This window comes from Chrysoperla carnea, chromosome 3 (assembly GCF_905475395.1).
Source record: "Chrysoperla carnea chromosome 3, inChrCarn1.1, whole genome shotgun sequence".
NCBI lineage: Eukaryota > Metazoa > Arthropoda > Insecta > Neuroptera > Chrysopidae > Chrysoperla > Chrysoperla carnea.
In genome coordinates, this window is record NC_058339.1 from 10,144,720 (window position 1) to 10,162,459 (window position 17,740).

At 30.2% G+C, this 17,740-nt stretch overlaps 1 protein-coding gene across 1 annotated transcript in view; it reads left to right on the top strand.

Moving 5' to 3' along the window:
- Positions 1-16,689, top strand: part of LOC123295737 (gastrula zinc finger protein XlCGF53.1-like) — a 50,625-nt gene extending 33,936 nt beyond the window's left edge. The window contains exon 2 of the mRNA XM_044877180.1: positions 14,954-16,689. Coding sequence (XP_044733115.1) covers positions 14,954-16,518 — 1,565 coding nt within the window. The 3' untranslated portion in view covers positions 16,519-16,689. The remainder of the gene's footprint in view (positions 1-14,953) is intronic.
- The last annotated feature ends 1,051 nt before the right edge of the window (positions 16,690-17,740 follow it).

Sequence of the window (17,740 nt, forward strand, 5' to 3'; positions counted from 1 at the left end):
TAACCAAAAACAAGTGAAAACAAACAATTGACTGAGTTATTTGTTGAAATACCATTTATAGACAGTGTTGATTACTCTGTCACATTACACATACATACATGTCATAACTTTGCAATTTCCACATAATTTGCGCTCTCACTCGCTCTCACTTTAACGGTTTACAAGATGGGTCCTATGGATCCAAGACCTTGACCTATATGTGGCTCATTTCCGAACTTGACTTCATTTTTTACGTCTTCAACACGCTAAAAATATTTCAGCTTGTTATCTCACTTGACATCCTGTATATATGTATTTATATTTCAGGGGAAGTTGTAGTATCTGGATGGCATAAACCTTTACATTAATGTGTCTTTAAAGCTATTTTATTGACTATTAATTCAACCACAGAATGGTATTATAAAATTGTATCTGCCTAATGCATCGAAGCTTCAAATGGATGAACCGATGTTGATTTCTAATTACTTGAAATCCTGAAACATGATCAAGAGTGGTCTTAACTAGGATTCCAGTGGTGTTACTACCTGTAATCAGTGTGGTTCTCGAAACATGAACCCCGCGGCTCTAAAAGAGACCCTTGAACAGCACAAATTCAATTTTTGTTGTTTTTATTTTATGTGTAAGAAAGATAGTTTTCATTACCATGATCTCTATTGTGATTGATTTCCAATCATTAATATATCTTAGCAATCAATCACTATCGCCTTTTCAATGACTAAAAATTGGATTGGAAAATATACATTGAATGAGTAAATAAGTTTGGGAGGGGAGAGGTTCCAATAGAGTATAGAGGTGCCTTTTTCTTGGCAGAACATATCTAAATTGACATTATGTACGCCACTGTTTGATTCAAGAAAGTCTGAACAGTTTCGTAAGATTTCCAAGAAAAAAACAATTTTGAAAGTTCTGAAAATTTGTATGTAAAAAGTAGTTCCTAAAAGCTATCTGATAGGATTTGCTAACTACTCGAAGTAAAAATGAGGACGATTTATGCGCAATAGTGAACAATAAGATCTATCAATAGTGAAAAATAAGAGATCAATATTTGCTTTATATTTTTTTACTTTTCGAGGTTTATATTGTGTATAGAGATTTACCTATCAGCAAACCCTTCTTCTCTCGGTTAATTTCCTTCTAGTAAGCAAAACTTTGTACACATACATATTAAAATTTATTGATATATGCCGAGCAACTACAAAATGATTCAATATAAAATATATCCGAGGTACTACAACGAACCCTATATTATATTATAAATAATAAAAGCCAACCATCGTCGTCAGTTAGGAAGACAGGACATTATTTAAATTATCTAGTGGATGACAATTTTAATATTATCATTGTAATTATCATTTTAAATTTATTAATAAATGTGTATTGTACTCTCATGCAGTATTTGTGCTCTCTTATTTAATGATATTTATCATTATTTTAATGATTTTTAAATTTTAATTTGAATCATGTTACCAAATTTTCTAGTAAAAGAAATTGGGCTATCATTTTGTGTATCGATTCGGTGATCAAATATTTGTTGGTCTGATGATATAATAATAATATAGAGTATTACCATTTTTGGCTTAAGAAACGGTTTTTCTGAAAATGGCGGAACTTCCGCCTCCAAATTTGTAAAAAATTTTACTTTCAGTAAGTGGTACTAAACCTATTTTAAAAAAGAGAAATAACTATTGTGTGTACTGAGTACGGAACCCTAAACTTGAATTTGAAACATATCTAAGAACACCCTCCATTAAATTACCTTCCTCCTTAAAACGTGCTCCAAACTGAGATGATTTTGAAGATCATTGCCAATTTTTAGTTTTTTCGAGAACGAATTCGAATCTCGCACTTGAAACACAGCTTAGAACTCTCTCCATTAAATAAGTTTTCAAACGAAACAGAAAAAATCAAAATCGGTCCGTTCGCTACAATGCCACAGACATACAGACAGACAGAGAAGCAGACAAACAGACACACATGTAGCTGTCAACCTATATCACCTCTCTTTTAGTTCGGAAGTTAAGAGGATATAATTGTAGGTGAAATAAAATTTGCAGGAGCGATTCGATTACGGAAAGAAAAAAATATTAGATTATTTAAAAAAAATTCAAAATATCTGTCACTTTTGAGGAACATAAAGTTAAAATTGAGATTATTTTGACTGGAATATCAAAATATTTTTTTATTAGAAAATAAACATCAATCTATTTGATAAAAAATAAAATAAAAATGGATAAACAGAACGTTATATTTATTTGGATAAAACAGAAGAAAAATGAAAATTATAATTGTATAAAAAAAAAAAATACATATATATAAACTAATTTAAACACACAATAAAAAAATGAATATATGATATTATTATTTATATCCTAAAAAATACGATTTACTTTTCTTTTTTTATGACATAAATTAGGATTAGGGGATTTTTATTTTTTTTTTTATTCTTATTGCAAGACAATTTTCGTTTTCTTTTTATTTTTTTATTTTTTTTTTTTCGTTTTCTATTTTTGTTTTATCATTTTTTTCTTAGATATTTCAAATCATTGACATTAACCCCCGAACTGAAAAAAAAGAGGTTTTATAAGTTTGACCGCTATGTGTGTGTGTATGTGGCATTGTAGCGCCTAAGCGGATAAACCGATTTTAATTTTTTTGTTTCATTTGAAAGGTAATTTTATGGAGAGTGTTCTTAGCTATGTTTCAAGCGCGAGCTTAGGGGTCCATACCCGAAAAAACTAAAAAATTGGTGATGATCTTCAAAATCGATTCAGTTTGGAAAGGACATGACATATAATTTTAACATATAAATAATTACTATGGAAATGAACAGTCAAATAAAGCTGACTCAATTCGTTTCGAAAACTGAAATGGTAAAATAATTAGGTAATTCAAAACAATAATTCAAAAGAACAAAGTCAACTCAAATATTTCAATTTCAATTAAAATATTTCCAAAAATTTGTCCCAAAAAATGATATCTCTCTAAGTATCCTTTTCATCTTATCTGAAGTCCTTGACCATCACTTTGGTATTGATTAAAGAAGGAGTGCTATAAGTTTCAAGTGTTTATCTGTGCGTCTTTGTGGTTCTCAGTGGCATCGTAGTCCCTAAACGGTCGAACCGACTTGATTGAGAACATTTTAAAGCTAAGTTTCCAAAAATCGTTTTACAGGGAATAAATAGCATTTGTCCGGGGGTTTTTTTAATTTGTCAAATTTCATTTGTAAGGTACATTATAATGGAATTTAAAGTTGCGAAACCCATAATCGATAATACTTTCTTTACATTACTATTCATCATTGATAAAATAGTTTTTTTTTTTGCTAGCTTGAATGCAGTCTATACATGTCTATAAATTTACTTTGAACAAGTAAATATTTTGTATTTCACATTCATTATGTGTACACATATATGAAAACTGTTGCATTATCACTGCAGTAAAATGTGATATACAGAAACTATACCATAATACTTCTATATATATTTAAGCCTTTAAAACATACTGCAACAGCAGTAGAATAATATTCAGTAAAGTCAGTGGCGGCATACTATTTAACTTACCGCATGTGAGTAAGACAAAGAGAAATGTTAAAAATTTATATATAAACAATATAAAAAAAAAAAAACCAACATACATATAGACATATGGGAGGGTGTCGTACCTTGCAGCATAAATTAACAGTCCATCCAGTTTAAACCCATCTTTACAATCTATAACATCGGAAGTAATTTCTCCTTATAGTATCATAATTTCTCCTTATAGTATTATATAATGTCTTCACACTTTAATGGCTTTGAATTTTGAATTCATGTACATTGTAGTAAATAGAATCGAAAACGTATGTGACTCAAACATTAAAGAGCCTTTTCTTCTTTCAATTTTCATTTATGTACTAATCTTCTTTACTGGCTGGACAGTAGTTTAGATGAGGTAGGGTTAGAATAGCTATCCTGGTGTGGGACACACTTAAGCCGTATGATCCGTTTTGATACCGAAAAAAGGATTAGCCCATTACCAGCTTCTACTGATGAACCGTTAGGAATTGTTTAAGAACCAGTACCAGTGCTTTGACGACAACGGACTTCAGATGTGAAAGGTTGTCATGGAAAGGCTGGCTTAAGTGGACCCACCTACTCTATTGATACCTCTTCCTTCTCACTGTGATAACTCCTACAATAATCATGATGCACTGGTAGGCCCACTCGTTCAGCTTGCTTGCTGCCAAGTCAGTGTTCTGTAATAGTCGAAAAGATTTTGGCTCTCTATTACTCTTTGAAGCGATATAAGATCTTCAGAACGTCTAAGATTGCACTCAGATCTCATCGGATGAGACAAAAATTGCTCAGAACAAATCAAAACAGCGTCATATCAGAGCAAATGCACATGGTCAATCATTCTCAGAAGGTGTTTGCTTTCTTTTATGTAAACTTTGTTTTTATATAATTTTAAATCATTGTTTTTCTACTGAAATGTAAGCATTTAGTTCAAGCTAAGGGGTTTCACATGAGAAGAAAAATAGCTTTAAGAAAAAATACCTTGAAGAAAATCGGAAAGTAGGTAGTTATTTTTAAAAAACCGAAAAGGTGCGAAAAAATGACAGAATAATCAATCAATAAATAAAAAAAAGGACGTTGTAACACACTACAAAAATGAGATTAGTTTCATATTTAAAAAATAACTCATCGATTTTCTAACGAGATAATTATGAGAAAAACAGTATGTTTCAAGAAAAAAATATTTTGGAAAAATCAGAGTGTAGTCAATCATTTAAAAAATAAAAACAAAAGACGGAGTAGTAACGCTAATAAACGAAAAAAGTGAGAAGAAGCACGATTTTATCGCTTTTTTGCCTTTTAACTTTTAGGCTTATATGGCTCGCAAGTATTTCGTCGAAAATTCGGACGAGTTATTTTTTTTTCGCCGCATATACTCCACTATTTGTCTTTCTACATATAATTTCATGGATAGCGAATGAAAAAAAAATTTGACGATTATACTAGGTACAACTTCTTCCCCTATACACATAATGTGTAGTTGGTTTTATATAATGGCTGTATGCATTCACATAAAAGAGAATATCTGATGAAAATTTGTATATAAAAGATACAAACATATAAATGGAATTACATTTTATTTTAGTACAGCTAGCTAGCATTAGAGTAGTAACTGTGATTATAAAGTAAATTGCTATGTGGTTGTTACCATGTATTTTCTCTTTTTGAATTTTTAGTTTTGTTCTATTTTCAATATAAATAAATCCATGTGTGTTGCGTCTGAGTGGATGTATATAAACATAAACATTTTGGTTGTATTTGTAAAATGTAAAAGAGTTTACGAAGTGATAATATTTGTAAACCGACACTGATTTAGATATTTGTAGCAAATATAACCAAACAAACACAAACACAAACAATGTGTGAATTATATACTTTTTGGGAATTATTTATATCAGATAGTAATAAAATTAGATTAAAATATGTTTTTAATCTTGTATTGAGTTGAAATTATGTTCTAAATATTTTGTTTAAAAACGGAAATTTCTCGTCCACCTTAACCGAATTTTCAACCTTAGATTACAGACACAATTTTCTTGAAAGTATTTTTATTTATTATAATGAAAGAATGTGAAAAAGTTTCCATAGATCACTGAATCTAAAGCTGAGACTGAAATGGTTTTTCAGATTTGAATTTTTCTATTTCTTTTCCGTCAGCGTTGAATTTTCAACATATGAAACCTCAGAACTCGAATATACTCAGTGACTGTCTTCTTATAGGACATAGAAAAACTAAGAATAACTCATGTTTTCGAAGCGGAAAATTTGTCGATTTTTTCGATTTTTGCTTTTTTTTTGTCTGATCTATACGTTAAAAGAATCCATTGACAACACACTACAAGCAAAACGGGCAAGAAGTTTCCAGCTATCGGAAGGCTTTTGCTTTTTTATAATTAATATCCTTTCCCTGCACGAATTGTGATGCCAATAATACAGACAAAAAAATCATCGATAAAAATTCAAAAATTTGATACTCGATATTCAGTTATAATATTCGCTTCGTGCATGAGTTTTATTTCAGAGAGTTACCATAGAAACGACATACTATTTTATTAGTATACTTGTATGAATGGATATATAAGTCTATCGATTGTATGTATGCTTTACATTGATAATTTAATAAGTAAAGTTAATTTCCTTATTTTTAATAATTATTTTTAAAAAATTAGTCATATTTTAAATGAGAGGAATGTTTTTAGAACGTGAGTTCAATTTTCATCATTAGCCAGCATGATAAGCTTTAAAATGAGGGATACATCATATGCAAATTGTTAAAGGAATAAGGAATCGAACGATATGATTAACAAACCTAGAGAAATAATATTTAAAATTTATTACAAAATACTCTTTGAGATAATTGTACCCATAAACCGTGAATTTGATGTTTTTCTTTTATCTATTCATAACGCTTGTTCCGCTTTAGTGAAACGTCCAACCTTTTTCATATATAACGTTTCAACAGGTTGTATTCATACATCAAACAGATATAAGCGCCAATCAGAAAATAAAGAAAATATATTTATTGTTTCTTTGATTATGACTACAGTTTACTGATATCAATCACTACTCCTAGGCAGAAAATACGAAAACAGCTGAGAACTTACTCTTTTAATTTTTAAGCTAGTTCATTTTGATCTCTTTTTTAGGCAGCTAGGTATTGATTAAGGTTATCAATCATTTTCATTAAAATTTTTCGAAATCTGTAACCATCTCTGACGCTAGGCAAAATATTAGGAATCGGCCCTATTTGTCAATTTTAAGTAGGCTGAGTTTTAAAGTTCAGATTTCGGTTAAGTATCTTAAAAAATGTGACTCATCACCCCTGAATGTACAAAATTTCAAATTGATATTCTTATAAATATCGAAAATATGAGGGTGTCTTCATCTTAAATGCGACACACTGTAGCTATGACGTTCCTTGAATCCCTCCGTTAATGGATGATTAATTCATGCCTCATTTATTTCATGAAATCGAACAAATAATATACCATTTTTTTAATTAATTTTTTTTCCTATTTATACATTAATTTATTTCAATTATATCCCATATATATATATATATATTGGATAATCCAACAAATCAATTAAAAAACTAAATGCATTATTGCAATTACAATATTTTTTATTGTATACTTTTTTAAGTTGTTATTTCAATCAAACTATATATAATATAAAAATACACAATAAAACAAGTGAAAACAAACAATTGACTGAGTTAATTGTTGAAATACCATGCATAGTCAGTGTTGATTTCTTTATCACATTACAAATACAAACATGTGACACATAAATAACTGTTAATCAAGTATAGTACATATTATAAAATTTCCGCCTAATTTGCGCCCTCACGGGTAAACAATGATGTTTACGAAAAAATGTTTCAAACAAAAGTTGTTTAATTTTTAATAAGGAACATTTTTTACATTTAAAATTTTGTTCTATCTCTAACGGTTTACAAGATGGGTCCTACGGACCCAAGACCCAATTGACCTATGATGCTCATTTACGAACTTGACCTCACTTTTTACGTCCTGAGTACGCTGTAAAAATCAGCTTGATATCTTTTTTCGTTTTTGAGTTATCGTATCCACAAACGGACGGACGGACGGACAACCGGAAATGGACTAGTTAGGTGATTTTATGAACACCTATGACAAAATTTTTTTCCTAGCATCATTATTTTTAAGCGTTACAAACTTGGGACTAAACTTAATATACTATGTATATTTCATATATACATGGTATAAAAATGAGAGAATAGGGCTCCGATCAAAACCATGGGTAACCCCGTCAAGAGGTAATAGTATATATGTATGGTTATTGCAACATATCTACATACATTTTATATATATACAATTTATATATTTATTGTATATAATAGGAGAATAGTTATGGGGTTGTTGTATAATACAGTTGAATATATATAAACCTATATAGAAGTGACTTGGGGAGAGTTAGGCCACTTGAAGTTTGGCACGCGTTCAAATATCGACTTGAACTCTATATATATAGTGAACAATGAGACTGTAGATAGGTTATGCAGACCTATACAAATATATATAAATCTATGTGCACCTCAGTCAGCTCTGTTTGAATATCCTATTTGGAATAAATTATCAGTTATGTCAGCGTAAATAATCAAATTGGAATACAATATTTTTTAAATGACATAAAGATTTAACTATGTTGAGAATATTGTTTATTTATGATAAATGTATAACGAAATCGGAATATTATAGTTATCTCTTTGTAGCCATATTTTTAAATATTCGTGTACTTTAAAAACATTTTTCATTTGTAAATAAAACTAACAAAAGTATGTTCTTCAACATGATGAAAATGATGCTAGGGCAGAAGTATATTACTTGACAGTTTCTTCCATAGTTCTATGAAACTCCTAGAGAGACATGAACGTGTAATTAAATGTAATCTCTATAAAATTTGAATTTTTTTTTCCGGAGCGTTTCCGTCTTAGTTTTTTTAAAATTATCAATTAATATTATCCCGTTATATTACTATTTTGTTTTTGTGTAATCTCGGGGGAATTACTATTCGAGTAGACAAGGTATCCTGTAACTCAATGATATTAGATAAGAGCGTATTTTGGACAATTTTAAATCGAAAGTGCGTTAATACTTTTGTCCAAAACCCAAGTGGTAAAGAGTTATGGGATCTCTCGAATAAACCAATAAGTATTATTATTATTTAAAAATTTTTCTTCGTACACTTCTGGAGGGAATATTTTCGACATATGTTAAGAATAGCATCTTCGTTGGAAATTTCTTGCGGTACCAGACGTTCTGTTTTAGCGTGCAGAAGTATATTACTTGACAGTTTCTTCCATAGTTCTATGAAACTGCTAGAGAGACATGAACGCGTAATTTAATGTAATCTCTATAAAATTTGAATGTTTTTTTTTCCGGAGCGTTTCTGTCTTAGCTTTTTTAATATTATCAATTAATATTATCCCGTTATATTACTATTTTGTTTTTGTGTAATCCCGGGGGAATGACTATTCGAGTAGACAAGGTGTCCTGTAACTCAATGATATTAGATAAGAGCGTATTTTGGACAATTTTAAGTCGAAAGTGCGTTAATACTTTTGTCCAAAACCCAAGTGGTAAAGAGTTATGGGATCTATCGAATTTAACCAATAAGTATTATTATTATTTAAAAATTTTTCTTCGTTCACTTCTGAAAGGATTATTTTCGACCATGTTAATAATAGCTTCTTCGTTGGAAGGTTCTTGCGGTACCGGACGTTCTGTATTAGCTTTAGGAAAACAGTTTTTCCGCCAAATGACGATGAATATTTAAGAACACTTATTTACCAGGAGTAATTCGATCATGAAATCACCTTTGATAATCACGCACTAGCGGTCTTGCTTTTCCGCCACAAAATCCTTAAATAAAGTGAATTTTGGCATATTCTTGATTTTTAAACGTAGCTATTAAATTAATCTTAAGATTAAAAACACAAACATAAAGAATCTAATGTCACGAATTGAAAAATTAATTACATGGCCTGCCAGATTAATTTATTATTATGTTTACTCCCCTAGGCTATTATCTTTGGCCACATAAAAATGCACATAGCTCCCTACCTCTTAGGTTTTGGACAATAGTATATAAGTGACTTTTGACTCAAAACTGTCCAAAGAATACGCTCTTGTCTAGCTAGCTTTGTCGAGTCACGGAACACCCTATAGAAATTTATATTGATTACAAAACACTGAGGAAAATTTTTTTCATTTCCCAAGAAATTTTGTATAAAACTATAAAAAAATGGTCTTTTAAAAAAAGTTCGAAGGAGCCATAAAATATAAATCAGACCTTTGGACAAGTACGGATTTATGAATTTCATAGAAAACATAAAAAGTTGAAATATTATGGGAAAAATTTTTTTTGCGCATTTAAAAAGAATATAGTTTTTTACTTTTCTTTTTAGTTTATTCATATTTCATTTATTGAGATTTAAATAAAAATTACTTGCGTGGCTGGATATGTCTTTTTTGAATAGCTTCGTCTTCGAGTAAGAATAATAGGTTGGCTGATAAGTCCCCGGTCTGACACATAGATGGCGTCGCTAGTATTAAATGCATATTATTTTTATATAGTACCAACCTTCAAATGATTCGTGTCAAAATTTGACGTCTGTAAGTCAATTAGTTTGTGAGATAGAGCGTCTTTTGTGAAGCAACTTTTGTTATTGTGAAAAAAATGGAAAAAAAGGAATTTCGTGTTTTGATAAAATACTGTTTTCTGAAGGGAAAAAATACAGTGGAAGCAAAAACTTGGCTTGATAATGAGTTTCCGGACTCTGCCCCAGGGAAATCAACAATAATTGATTGGTATGCAAAATTCAAGCGTGGTGAAATGAGCACGGAGGACGGTGAACGCAGTGGACGCCCGAAAGAGGTGGTTACCGACGAAAACATCAAAAAAATCCACAAAATGATTTTGAATGACCGTAAAATGAAGTTGATCGAGATAGCAGAGGCCTTAAAGATATCAAAGGAACGTGTTGGTCATATCATTCATCAATATTTGGATATGCGGAAGCTCTGTGCAAAATGGGTGCCGCGCGAGCTCACATTTGACCAAAAACAACAACGTGTTGATGATTCTGAGCGGTGTTTGCAGCTGTTAACTCGTAATACACCCGAGTTTTTGCGTCGATATGTGACAATGGATGAAACATGGCTCCATCACTACACTCCTGAGTCCAATCGACAGTCGGCTGAGTGGACAGCGACCGGTGAACCGTCTCCGAAGCGTGGAAAGACTCAAAAGTCCGCTGGCAAAGTAATGGCCTCTGTTTTTTGGGATGCGCATGGAATAATTTTTATCGATTATCTTGAGAAGGGAAAAACCATCAACAGTGACTATTATATGGCGTTATTGGAGCGTTTGAAGGTCGAAATCGCGGCAAAACGGCCCCATATGAAGAAGAAAAAAGTGTTGTTCCACCACGACAACGCACCGTGCCACAAGTCATTGAGAACGATGGCAAAAATTCATGAATTGGGCTTCGAATTGCTTCCCCACCCACCGTATTCTCCAGATCTGGCCCCCAGCGACTTTTTCTTGTTCTCAGACCTCAAAAGGATGCTCGCAGGGAAAAAATTTGGCTGCAATGAAGAGGTGATCGCCGAAACTGAGGCCTATTTTGAGGCAAAACCGAAGGAGTACTACCAAAATGGTATCAAAAAATTGGAAGGTCGTTATAATCGTTGTATCGCTCTTGAAGGGAACTATGTTGAATAATAAAAACGAATTTTGACAAAAAAATGTGTTTTTCTTTGTTAGACCGGGGACTTATGTTAGCTGCATTTACAGTGGACAAGTTCTGTGGTTACATTCAAGTTAATTTCGCACTGTTTTGAAAAACATGAAAAGACCTGATAAATGACCACATAATTTAATAAACTAAATCATTTAGAAATAAACATTAAAATTAAATATCTTTTAGCTGAAGAAAGTAAAATAATAAATATTAAAAAAAAAAAGCAAATAAAAATAAATAAATAAACAACTATAAATAAACCCCCAATCTCACTAATTATTAAATGTTGAAATTAAATTAAGTGGAAGTGGGAAGAAAATTTATAAACTGACAAAATGAAAGTTTTATCAAGTGTGAGAGAATAAATTCAACAAAAATACTTCTAAATACAAGTGACTTTCGATTTAACAACCACCAAAGCACACACAACTCCTCTAAAAACAAATGATTATAATGAAAACAAAACACAAACATTCTCACCATCGGAGTCTCTCACCTTCCTCTCTCTAAATCTACAGCAGTTACTACTCTACTTTTAGGATTTATTTATACTAATAAATAAGGAAAGAAAATTAGATTAAAATAATATATGTATGTACGTGTTTACAAATTGTCAAACGAAAATGATCCACTTATTTAAAAAGAATCAAATATTTCATAAAATTATGTCTTTTTTATGGTAAAACTACAATATTATACAATATTTGAGAATTTGTTTTACTTTATTCCTGAAAACTGCATTGAAACGGGAAATAAAGGAAAGATTTATCTGATATTGTATATTTGTAATATATAGAGTGTTTGAAAAAATGCACGATCTTATTTTAGGTGCGTTTTAACATATGTTCGAAATTAATTGGGTTGTTTAATAAACAAATAGTAATCAATTTTTATATTTCTTTAATGTAAATAATTCTTTAACATAAATAATAATGCATTTCGCCATAAACACAAAATCATTATAATGGTTAAATAATATAAACGAATTCATAGATTACAAACGTTATTTAAGGCAAAGTGTGCTATGTTTGTGGCGTAGAAATGTTAAACTATAAAAGTGTATGTCCAAATACATATAATATAATAATAAATCTTTAGTCTTCTATATTTTGGTAATAAAATAATAAAATTTGGAAAATTAAAAATTTTTGAAATCCCTAAAGTAAAACAGTAAATCGTTTGTGGAAATAGTCGATCATTATTAAATAACTGTATGATTGTGGAAGCGCAAGGAAGAAAATCAAACGATTTTACGGGATGTTTAGGAAAAACCGCATCCGTTTTAAAAGAACCATTTATTTTGTCCAGATTCCATTAAAAGGCTATTTTTTTCTAAGGCTAAGTTCTATGTTTTCAAAGAGAAGATAATTGCCGAGATTGATTTTTTTTATAGAATGAGGGTAAGGATGAAATTCAACCCTTTTTTGTTTGATTTATATATTTTTACAAGATTTATTCATTTTTTGGTTTTGCATATTAAAACGCGGTGCCTGTGGCTAAAAAAGGCTAGAGAAATAATTTATAAATGATAAATGTCAACAGTTAGTATCTTCTTTTTATTTATAGGCAATTTTATTACAGATATGATATACAAATTATATACTGAACATAATTTAATTTTAATATTAATTCTCCAGCTTGTTGTTTTCCTAAGCGGTACATCAAGACCGTGAGTCTATCTGTCATCATTAACCAGCACGATAAGCTTTAAAATGAGTGGTTTATTATGGAAATTAATAAAGGAATAAGAAGCTAAGCTTACGCTAACGGGGCATTTACAAATTTTATGGGCCCAGAACTTCTAATAGCTCCTGTTGCTACGAAAATAAATGTTTCTAATTTGTTTAGAAGTAAAAATAGTGGAACATTTTTGTGGAAAACATACATACGTGCATTTTTTTATGTGTATATACACTACTTAAAAGTTATAATGTATTTTCTATTCTATTTTCACATCTATATATATTATCTCTTTGTTTTTCATTGTTTTTTAAGAACAGAGTAGTAAAAACATGTACACACACAAACACACACACAAAATTTTGTTATTTTCTTATTGTTATATTTTTGTTTGAAGAGGTTTTTCTTACGTCGCATCATCGTCATCTCTCTTAACCAGAACTAACATAATATTGTTGACATGCCATTCAAAATAATTGAGTCTTTCTAGTTAGTTTCATATATCAAGTACCTTGACGTAATTAATTTAGTTAGTTTGACATTGTCGTTATTTTCTCACAACACAATGTTGAGTTTTCTTCTTTCTTTTTTTTTTTGTTGTTGTCATTTATAAAAATATAAAGTTATAAATGAAGTAGGTATATCTCTGTGTCTTGTGGTAGATTGCGCCTATATCTTACCACAAGAATATACCGTTCCTTCAAGGTGAACAAATTTTCTTTTAATCTAATCAAGTAAAAATTATGTTTGTATACAGAATTATAAAATAAACACTCCAAAATAACTTCTAAATATATATCCGCCTCGCAAGAGCTGCGTTAGCTTTGTGAATTTCACAATTATATAAATCAAAATGATTGTATAACAAAATGTATACAGGGTATTCTAAAATTGATAATAAAAAAGTACATTAGTGAATTAAGCTTATCAAGACGAATTATAAAAGCTTTTTTCAAAATTCCAATCTGATGTGTACTTATGGAGATACTTAAGGAGGTCTTTTCGCCACCAAAGTTAATTAAGAAATATTAGATTAAAAGAAACAAGAATTTTAATTTTTTATGTTTCAATTGAATTTGTTGACAGTCTTACGAGAAAGTAAAACCCTACCAGCTTTTCTTGAATCATACTACCAGTTATCGATTAGATGGACTGAAAAAAAATTGAATTGGTCTCTGTTTTTGCATAATTTACCTAGCAGGAAAATTTGTTCTTAGGGGAGCAAGTAAATACTTTCATTTAAGACAATATTTTACTTTATGCTATATTTTAATTTTTAAGAAGTCAAATACTTATTTCATTGAATTAAGGAGATTCTTTCGCTGCCAATATTAATTTTAAAAAAATGCACAATTTACTTCCAGCCAGTGAAAGCATTACCTTAATCGAAAGTCAATAAATTTATACCATAACAAAGCACATACATAGTGGAAGGAGTGACCTAAACGCAAATTAACTTCAGAGACATTATTGAATTTGGCAGTAAATATGAAATCCAAAAACAGTTTGCTGTCATTACTTGACCAAAATAAGTAATTTTTCTAATAAAATATACACTGATTTTATTATTACTGTTGTTTTCAAGTTTAAATATATTGAACAAACTTTATTGTTAAACTTTCTTGTCCATAATATGGCGAAATGTTCTTTTTGAATAATTTTGCTAATAACAAAAATTTCCATAGCAACAAGCACAGATAGTAAGCGAAGAAAGTTTTAGTGAAACATTTTGTACCAATAGTTTTCTTACAATAACTTTTTTCTTTTAAGTTATTAACACTACAGTGAAAAAAATAAAAATAAAGAAAAGTTGGTTGTAAAAATTTTCCCATTTAATAACTTTATTAAATATATATATTTTTTCGTTATCTTATTGTTTGCAAACTTATTTAAGATGATTAGTATTAATGATATATCTTCTCTATTGTTCTAGGATACATTCATCAGGATGTGTCTACAACTTCAAGTTTTTCAAACTACAACTCTGCTACTCCAATTTCTCGAAACAATGAATCTTCATCTTCATATATTTCTAATTCACATTCAACGTCAACACAAAATGTTGGTGAAAGACCATCTTATGCCACTTTGCAAACTGTTAAAGAAACACAACGACAACAACAACATCAAGAACAGCAGCAAAGTGGTGAAAATGTGTCAAGAGGGTTCACCCCACCTTCAACGACACATCAACAACCACCTAGAAAATCACTGTCCATGTGTTTTACCAGCACGGGGGCAGCATTGTCCTTACCACCAAAGAAAAAGGACATTTACAGACCTTATTCGCTGGACGATAGAATACAACATCATCAAAAGATAACAGTCATTACATCACAACAATCACCGCCACTCAACAATCAGACACAAAAAATTCATAATCAACATATTGTTACTGTTGATGAGCCAAAATTTATTATGAAAGAGGAACCAATGTCATTAGAAATGCGATACATGGACGACAAAACAATTACATTACATTCTGTGGACGATGATCAAAGAGTACCAATGACATCTGAGGTTGTAATAAGAGTACCTGCTGAAGAAGATTTACATGCAGCGCATGCAATATTAGATTTAAGTGCATCCACCGCGAATTATGTCTTACCTCATCACCAGGTCTTCGAAGAACGGATAATTGAAATAGCTACACCACCTCAAGAAATAATCGAACCAGCGGCTATGATATCACCCCGACAACAAACTGTATCTGTAGTTCCTACCAAACCCACTGATTTACCACCAGAATATCGAAGTGGTAAAACAGTTGCTTACACTTATGAAGCGTTTTTCGTTAGTGATGGTCGATCAAAACGAAAAAATCCAGAAAAAGGTGTAGTAACCGCAAAACCAGGGAATAATGAATCTAAACCAAAATACACTTGCACAGAATGTGGTAAGCAATACGCTACATCGTCAAATCTATCTAGACATAAACAAACGCATCGAAGTTTAGATTCACAATCCGCGAAAAAATGTATGACCTGTGGTAAAGCGTATGTAAGTATGCCTGCCCTAGCAATGCATGTACTTACACATAAATTGTCACATAGTTGTGGTGTTTGTGGGAAACTATTTTCTCGACCTTGGTTATTGCAAGGCCATTTACGTTCACATACTGGTGAGAAACCTTATGGATGTGCACATTGTGGTAAAGCTTTTGCGGATCGATCAAATTTACGTGCACACATGCAAACACATTCTGCAGATAAAAATTTTGAATGTTCTCGATGCCATAAATCGTTCGCATTAAAATCATATTTAAATAAACATTTAGAATCAGCATGTTTTAAAGAAGAAGAACTGCAAGCAACCTCACAATTAACAACGAACAATACACCACATGGAACAATTGTCCATATAGCATCGCCAGTCCAACAAACGCCCTCTATTGACGAAAGTCATACAGTTCCTCAGCAACAACAGCAACAGAAACCAATTGTACAACATGTCACGATAATACAACCGAATGCGACTGCAGTTGGGTATGTAACATGAAGTCAATTAGGTCTGTAAGCTTTTATTTATTTGCAATTATGTTCTTTTATAAATACATCAAATTGACTGACAGTCTTACAAATTATTACGAATGGTTAAGAACATTCAAAAATCACTTTATATATACTTCTCTAAATTGAGTTTTCCTCGGTTCGAATTAATTTTAAGCAACAACGGAATCCTAAATTGAAAAAAACTTTAAATTAAAAGTTTCTCAATTGAGTTGTGGAATAAAAAAAACTCTCAACTTTAATATTTTAATTGTTTTTCATAGAAAATGTCGAAATTCGCCAAGAAAAATTTCTTTAAAACTATGTTTAAATGTACATTAATAATGAATAAAACTTCACAGATTATAAAGATTTTACAGTGGCGCAATTGTATACATTATATTATCTGGTATGTAAGTCGCCGTGTTTTTGTGATCCAATCTTCGCTTAGATGATTGCAACATAATTCTATTGCTTATAAGAACATTGTTTTTTGTTTTTATAAACATTTCTGTACAGAGTTGTAAAATTTAAGTAACGCCACAGAAATGTTTTTCTTAGATTTTAAAGCTGCAAGTAAGTTTATTCAACAACTTAATTGTGAAACTACAAAATTGCTACGATTATTCTTAACCGTAGACGAAAAGAATCTAATTATTTGCTAATTGTGTTTAAAAACTGGGGAAGTATATTTTTAGTGAAAAACTGTATATTTTTTTAGTATCACTAAAGCTTTTCAATTTTACACAAATATTTCATTTACATAAAACAAAAAAATTCCTGAAATAAAATTAAAAGATCTCAATTTAAAACTGTACATACCAAAAAAAAATCCCTTTAAGATGTTTAGTAAAGTAGTGAAAACGTATTAGAATCTCCTATTTTTAATTTAAGATTTTTTTAGAACTATTTAAAAACTAACGAATCATAACACGTCCAGTAAGTTAGGCTCTGTATTAGAATATTTCAGAGTTAGTTATTTTAATAAGGCCCATTTAAATCAATAATTTAACATAATATTTTTAAATTATTGATTTAAACATTTAAAAATATATTCGCACGTATTTCCTAGAATTTTCTTAACAAAAAACTTAAATTAATCTTGTAAATAGATGACAAACAAAAAGCATTATATTTATAATATAAAAAGAGTTATTTATCTATTGAAAACTAAAAATTTAATAAAAATAAAACCAACCTAAAAATAAAACTACCAATATTTAAATTTAATA